General features: G+C 38.4%; 1 protein-coding gene across 1 annotated transcript; it reads right to left on the bottom strand.

Moving 5' to 3' along the window:
- Nucleotides 1–1,677: 1,677 nt before the first annotated feature.
- Nucleotides 1,678–4,239, bottom strand: apoda.1 (apolipoprotein Da, duplicate 1). Its single transcript, XM_085139279.1, has 5 exons — nucleotides 4,115–4,239; nucleotides 3,800–3,938; nucleotides 2,878–2,999; nucleotides 2,683–2,768; nucleotides 1,678–2,482 (listed from the first exon to the last, which is right to left on the bottom strand). Exons 2-5 carry the CDS (start codon nucleotides 3,914–3,916, stop codon nucleotides 2,247–2,249), a joined length of 561 nt encoding a protein of 186 aa, XP_084995405.1. The 5' UTR covers nucleotides 3,917–3,938; nucleotides 4,115–4,239; the 3' UTR covers nucleotides 1,678–2,246.
- Nucleotides 4,240–8,084: the final 3,845 nt, after the last annotated feature.

Raw genomic sequence — 8,084 nt, 5'->3', positions numbered from 1 at the left:
CTTGATTGTAATCACCTGTAATCTATGGGTGGATGGTTGGGGATCCAGTACTTATTTCACTCAATGATGCCAAAATCAATTTCTGACTTTAAGGTGATGTTTTTATTCTGGATTTTTGTTGCCTCCATAAAAAATGAATAAACCATAAAATTTAGAGACTGTTCATTTCTTTCTATGTGAGCAATAATTATTCCCCAAATGTAGATTAGACCTAAAAAAAAAAAAAAAAAGCTCAATTTGAATCCAGCCTTTGCGTGGTGGAGTACATGAATGCCTCCCCAAGCCCAGTGAAGTTAAATTGTTGTAGCATGTGACAGGCATGTTCTTATGGTAACTGAAAGAGTCTGTGGATCAGTTGGATTTTGCACACATTGTATATTTGTGTGCAACGAAATGAAAAAGTTCTGTACAGAAATAAAGCAGTATTAATTTAAAGGACTTGCACTACAATGTAAAACTTTCGGTCCTTCACTACACTTAAGAAAGTAAGACCCTTTGAACTCACAGACACAGCAGGGTAAACCACGCTGGACTGATGCAGACCGTTTTAATTCCAGCGCAAGCGCAAGAAATCTCTCTGAGCTAACTTTCTGCTAACTTCTAACTCCATTAAATTTAATCAATTCTGTTTTCATGGATGCCTGGATGTTAAACTTAATTGTTGCACCTGGTAAAGCAGCAACCCTGATCATTTTATTAAAGATGAAAGAATTTAGACAGTTTTTAACTCTCAGTGATGCCGCAGTGATCATTTGACTTTGGGACCTTTGGACCCAGATTACTCCGCGAGGCTCTTGACTACGGTAGCTTTAGTGCTCTGACAATCCATCAAGCAGTGCAGCTTCGTAGCTTACAAAAGTCCTACTAAAATACTTTTCAAGCACCGTGTACCACATAAAATTGCTTCAAGGTCAGTAAGCACAACCAGAGTTCATACATAAGGACGCACCGGATTATAAGGCGCACTGTTGATTTTTGAGATAATTAAAGGACTTTTTAAGAGCGCCTTATAGTGCGGAAAATAGAGTAGTAAAAATATCCATGTATTTCAAATTATGTCTTTTATATATATATATATATATATATATATATATATATATAGATATAGATAGATAGATAGATAGATATGTATACATAAGGTATATTGATAGGTGTCCTGCTCCTGTTTATTATATGTGACACCAGCTACAGATCGAGACATTGGTCACCTTCTATTACATCATTAATCGTTTTATATTTTCTATTGACTTCAAAAAACTCTACCTACCTTTCAGTTCACTAGAATCTCTTTTAAGAGGGCAAAACTCACCTCAGTGAAACACACAAAACCCAAGATAAATGAGGACAAACACACAAAAATCAACAGTCTTCAGTCTTTTTAATGGACACCTGGATGTGGTGCTTTATGTTGTGAAGATACTTTAACTCCTGTCAAGGTCACCTGAATCACCAGGGTTTAAAACTTTTAAGAACATCTTGATGCAAATACTTTGAATTCCCAGGCCTTTATTCTCATGTTTAGCCTGAAAAAAACCCTCCAATGTCTGCCAATAGGAATCTTTAAAACTTGGACATTTTGAAGGTTTATTTCTAGATGAATTTCATGTTTTACTAAATAATAGCAGTTTTATTTCTGCTTTTCAAATAAAAGTAGCAATAAAACTGCTATTATAAATATACAGTATACAATATACAATATACAGAATATGAGCGTAAATAACAGTTAAAACACTTAGAAAGCATAAACAGATGGTAAACTTCAAACATCGACGCTATTTTACATACGTAACCTTTAGTTGTCGTCGTTTTACAGATAAAGCAAGACACTTTTCAACTTTCAAATCAGTTTCTGTGTGTATTGAAGGCTTCAGTGCAGCACGCTGACGATTTCATTAAAAACACAGTAAAGATCACATGAAATGAGATTCACTAACTTTTTTTGACCCTAATTAGATCCTTCATGTTTTGAGTTTGTGTTCAGATTACTCAGAATCATCTGCTCGCAGCGAATAAAACATTTCTCTTAACACGGAAAGTATTCCTCTCAACTTGTACCGTCACAGTCGGTGTTGTGCAAAGTAAAAACGGGAGAAAACAGAGAAACTAGTTGAGTTTATCCTGCTGGAAACAATCACCGTAAATTATTAATCGTGGATTCATCGAGGCAAACAAACACTCGGATAATTTACCCCCTTCTGTCGACAGCAACGTTATGCTGTGTTGCATTTGTGTTGCCGTGTCGCTGCTCACATCGTTTTTTCACAGCCCACCTGCCTACTGGGGATCATCCTGCTCATGTCGATGTTGTTGTTTGCAAAGATCTCTTTGGCTTTCTCGATGGTGGATTCTGGCAGGGTGCGTGTTCGCCCCAGGATCCAGGCGAAGTCGACGTGGAAGAGCCTGAGGATGTCAGTGCATGAATACACCAAGGCCGAGTTCACGTAGTCAGTAGACAGGATCCAATAAGGGGAGTAGGGAAGGACTGTGATCAAGACAAAAGTTGTAAGAGTGAAGAGACAAAAGTATCACAGTATTTTATCCTGAAGCTACACATACCGAGAGAATGTCGTATATCTAATATGTGGCTTATAGAGGCTGATTAACTCATTACATTTCCACGTCATTCTTAACAACTTACAACACAGCCAGTCATTCTCAGTGTTGTCACCAGATGTTGCTCACCGTAGGAATAACTTATTCCCAGCTTGGCTGGATTCTTTATATCCTCTACGACCCCGATCCCTTCGATTTTCTTCACCTCTCCTTTTCTGTTTTATTCCACACAGACAAACTTCATGTTAGACTAAAACGGCTGCACGACATGCAGACATTACCTCCTGGCTCCACATTTGCACAGATAAATTCAATGGGACTCACAGTATTTCAGAGCTGACCACTCGAATGGAGTTGCTCGTCGTCAAAGTGAAATTGGTTTCAATGCAGCGGCCTTTCTCAAACTGGGCTGGCAGTTTGGCAATTTCAAACCATCTCCCCATGAACTGTGAGGGCAGAAACACGCACGGGTTCAAAGACAACTCAGAGAAATGTGAGTGCAGACTATGAATAAATCTACATACTCTGATATATGGTATGTGTTTTATAAAAACCTACTCTACACCAGCTGAGGAAGTAATTAAACACAATGTTTTGCCAAGTTTCCCTTCTGAGAAAAAGTCTGTCTTCATTTATTCAGTTATTGTACTAATGTATGCACATTTCTATGCTATTAAAGGTACTGAAAATCTTTACTTACACAATACTTTGGGTACTGAGTTGACTTACAACAAAGATTATGCTGAAATGCTGAATATATATATATATATATATATATATATATATATATATAAAGTACTTTTAATAGATTAAATTATATTTTTTTCACATGAAAACAATATTTATATTAATGAATTCTTGTTTAACTGTGGTGTAATTATAATTAGTAGTAGTTGTATTTAATTATGTCCATATGCATGTGTCTACCAGCCTCGACTTTTTGGTGCCCACACGATACAGAGACACATATGATGACAAACACTCCTATCTGCTTCCACCACACACTATTCTGATCTATATCACAAATGCCAGCAATTACTAAACATGTACGTTTTGCTACTTAATAAGAATGTATCATAAACAGTCAGCCAATCTTTGACATGTGAAAATATTTAAACAGAAATCTCTGATAATGTTTGTGGTGTCAGCTTTTTCCTTTTCAAACTGTGCGAGAGAAGAAGGATCTCATGACATTCACGCCTAATGTGTTCAGCGTATTCTGCACAGTCTGCACCGTCACTGGTACCTGTTTAAGGCTGAAGGCGGGTTGAACAGGAGGCTCTGGACACGGGCCCCAGTGAGGAACCTGAGCCCTGATGATGGGGAGGGTGAGTGCAAACACCAGAGCCAAAGGTAGCTTCATGGTAAAGATGTGGCTTTATTACCTAAAGAGAGTAGAAAGAAAAGCAGGTAAGGTAACACAAACCAAAAAGAAACATGGCCAACGCAAACAAAATTACTGCTACATCAACTCAAGCAACATTTTTCTTGGCAGAAATATTCTAATATTAACTAATTTATAGTTTAATCCTTCGCATGTATCTCCACAGATTTCTCTTACCTCTGTGTCCCAGTGGTTCAGATATGTGCTCTGTCTTTACCGACTCTGCTGTTTGAGTCGGAGACGTAGCTCTCTGCGAGGTTTTGCAGTTCTGCGTCCTCAATGGGCGTCTTTGTTTAGAGCCAGCTTTATTTCAGACATGAAGTAAGCTATTAGCAAATTGGAGTCATGGGGGACATACCAGGAGAAACGTAATGAATGTAATAAAATAATCTGGATGCCCTCCTGCCCCAGATGGACACAAAAGTATATATTTTGTTTTGTTTTTTATCAGAGGATTGCTTTAAATGACAAGTTCCAAGGTTACATGATTTTGTACACAGACACACAAGTACTTTTAGACAGAAATGTTGATCCACAAAACGCAAGCGTGCTATACTCATGTGTGTTTATATGAAGAAAATGTACAAAATGATTAGATTTGATCTGATTTAATAATATCTTGTCTGGCAGGACAGAAACCTTCAGATTTGCTGCATGGCCTCACAAATGGTCGATGGTCTACATATTTACATTTCCTGCTCTTTAATGACCCTCTGTTTCTCTGTAGCACCAACAGCATATAACAGCATTCATGGTTTACACCAAGGGTGTCAAAATCACTGTAATTTGTGGGTTACATTCAGCCTGATTTTGGTCTTAAGTGAGCCTGATCACTTTCTTTTAGTGTTAAAAAATTTAAGTACGCATTTTATAAACCATTTATTTATAAAACTGATGATGAATACCCCGAGTGTAATTCATCTTCATTTCTTCTGCACTAAGAAATGCTACTGCCGTCAGCACGGCTCTTAGGATGTACACAAAAAAGAAATATTACAGAAAAGTTGCTTATTTCCAGCTTTTATTCTCTTACTAAAAGGCCAACATTTTCTGTTGATTCAAACAAGAACGTTTCCGTTTTACTCTCTGAGGTGTTTTATGTTGTTGTTACTGAGACGGCCTTTCAACCAAATCTTTGCCTTTCATTCCTTGTGCATGCAGGAACTCAGCAGACACACTTGACACACGGGTTCATCCCACCAGCAAACACTTAACAACGGGCTAAAATGACCTGTTTTTGGCACCTATGCACCTGCAACACCTTCCAAAAAGCACTGAATGATTTTTATTTCATGACAGTAACTTCTCCACCAAAGCTGAATTACATATAGTATCATCATGTTGCCTAGCAACCACCAGCAGTGGGGTAAAATGACCCTTTTATGTTGCATTTGTGCACCTACTTTATAAAAACCTGGAATCATTTTCATTTCATTGACTTCAATATTAATTTTATCTCTCTATATGCTCACTGGTGCAGCTGGTGCACAATAGTCCCCGTTTCTCATGTGGCTCCTTGGGAAGATTAAGTGCCCACCTCTGCTCACAGCCTCCAGGTGGGCCAGATTTCACGCTTTGGTGGGTTGGTTCTTTCCCCCTATGTTTGACATCCCTGGTTTAAACTGAAATATCTCAATGTACTGAATGGATTACCAAATTATCAGTTTGGTGTTATTTCTGTTATTCCTTTCATATTTTATCTATAAAACATCTTGTCTCTATCTTGGTTCTGATTTGCTCAAACTGAGATGTGTGGGTTGGAAAAGTTGGAACTACTAGACCTCAAGCATGACCTCATGATGATGTCATCATTAGGGAGACCCCTAATTAAAAGGGGGGAAAAAACAATGGAAAAAGTCTGTGAATATCGACTGCCATCTCTTTTGCTTTCTTCCGGTTTCTGTTCAGCCGTTGTAATTCTCATCCTGTCAGTCCCGTCGCAGCTGAAAACAGAAGCAGGATTCAGAAGTTGGTCCTGCAGGACACTGATGAAGAGCATAATTTTCAGACAGCAGTGTTGATGAGTCACAAGCATGTAGCCTGCAGCGTCTAAGGAGGAGTGGACCGTCGAGCTAAAATCTGTTAGAACGTGTTTTGACAGCTTAAATTAACTCGTGTAGTTTTTGCATTTTCTTGGTAACATTGACAAACAACTTAAAAACTTAAATCCTTCTGAGTTTGACTTTGTAACAAAAGATCAAACATACACACACACCTAAAAAACTGGTATTGCTGTTATTGTTCTGACTTTCTGAAAAGGATTTATTTTCTCACATGTGCTGATAAAGTAAATAATGCATCTTGACAGTGAGCGCCAAGCCTCTGCCAATCCAGTCAATTGATTTTAATATACACAAGCATCTATGCGGACTTGGTAGGGCTTCTTCTTTATGCTTAAAACACGACGAAAGCAAAAAGAGTTTATCGTGAGTATCTCTGGTTATACCCCGACATCTAAATATTTAAAATGCTGCAATATTCTGTTTAAAATTCAAAATAGCTTAAACCAAAAGCTGACAGTTACATCTGACGACGGAAGGCTCCCAGACAAAGCCTTCTGCCAACCAACAAGGTTAAATTAAAAAAAGGAAAAGATCAAAAGGCTCAATTTCCAGCTAATACACTTCAGAGAGGAATGACTTGTTAGCTGCACTCAGATGCATCAAAGCCTGTTTTCCCAGGATCAAGGCAATAAGCTCGACTGGTCAGAAGATCAAGGCAAAGAATCAGCCTCACTGGCAAACTAGCAGCAAGACAGAGAGGGAACGCTTCAAAAGGGTGCATTAAAGATGCAGAATGTAAACGCTGCAAAGGGACAGGACGTTCTGGATTTGACTGGGTGCACGTGATTTAAAGTTTTTGTTCTGATAATCTGTGGAGGATAATCCAGTTTCTATTTTCTGTCTTGAGTAAACTGGACTGTCTTGACGTTTTTTCTCTCCCTTTTCACTTTTCACTGTTTACTCATCCTAACACATGCACCTTAACCAGCCGCTTAAAGGTGGAGACAAACTCACCACCTCTGTGGAAACACCCACCTCCACTTCAGCACCTATCATCCCACACACGGGTCTTATAGTTCAGCGGGAATTGAAGCATGTTCCTGACACTGTAAAACTGCATGGTAAAAAAGTTGCTGCTAAAGCTCAAATTCAAAAAATAAACTTTAAACCAATAAAATACATTTTATGATATTTTACACATGTAGTTAAAACAAGCATCTTAGACTCAGTTTTGAGTTTTGTGGGTTTATCATTTCTTTTGTGGGTTGAGAGAAGGATTTATCCTCATCTGTTTAAGATTTCATATTCCCTGCTGCAATTAAATCTCTTTATTAATTTTACCATTAGTCCTGCACTTTAGATGGTGATAGTTTGTTTCCTTCTGTCTTTCCATCTCTAGGTCACATGTGTGATTCTGTCTTCTGTTTAGTTACTCCATGCCTTTCTTTGGCGGTCTTTTGTCTCTTGCTCTGTGGATCTAGTTGAACATACACTGTCTCATCATCTCTAATTTGTTCCCACTATGTCTTTCACCTGTTGTCCCCTGTGCTCATTACCTTGGAGCAGCCACATACTGAACCACCAGCTTACCAATTAGTAGCTGACAGATTTAGCCACACAATCTCCCATCTGCATGCCTATCCTATATCCTTGGGCATGATACTGAACCCCAAGTTAATATTTGAAAAGGTAAACTGCTGTTTTTAACTGTGAAATGTAATTGGCACTAGTTTTGCTAAAGTTGCAGTTGGACTCACACTGATGTCAGAAGCCAAGCAGAGATTCCTGCTTTTTTTTTTTTTTTTTTTTTGTACACTACTGCTTTGATGATAATTATGGTAGATTTGGGGCCAATACTATTCCTGAACCTTCTCTGATTGATATTTTTGGCCACTTGGGGGCAGCACGAGGAGCCATAGTAAACAAACAGCTGGGTTTATACACAGCACTGACTACAGAGCTGGATGGTGATGTAATGTGTGGCCATGGTCACATGAAATACTGGCTTACATCTGAGGACGCATCAGAAATGTGCTCAAGCTCATGAGTGTTCAGTGCTTTTAATGTGTTAAAAAGCTGAGCAGTAGACTTGTTTTATAAGAATTGTGTCTTTTATTTTGAAAGGCATTTGTTGTGATGCCTTT

This window comes from Neolamprologus multifasciatus, chromosome 18 (genome assembly GCF_963576455.1).
Source record: "Neolamprologus multifasciatus chromosome 18, fNeoMul1.2, whole genome shotgun sequence".
In the NCBI taxonomy this organism is placed as follows: domain Eukaryota; kingdom Metazoa; phylum Chordata; class Actinopteri; order Cichliformes; family Cichlidae; genus Neolamprologus; species Neolamprologus multifasciatus.
The sequence above is the reverse complement of the archived record's forward strand: the minus strand, read 5'-3'. Positions and strand labels throughout refer to the sequence as shown.

Bases quoted from the DNA above. Each gene is read 5' to 3' on its own strand.
- apoda.1 (XM_085139279.1), bottom strand. From the start codon at position 3,916: ATGAAGCTACCTTTGGCTCTGGTGTTTGCACTCACCCTCCCCATCATC. The intron at 2,769-2,877 runs GTGAGTCCCATT...GGAATAAAACAG, and splicing joins GTGGTCAGCTCTGAAATACT to AAAAGGAGAGGTGAAGAAAA. The intron at 2,483-2,682 runs GTGAGCAACATC...TCTTGATCACAG, and splicing joins GGGAATAAGTTATTCCTACG to TCCTTCCCTACTCCCCTTAT.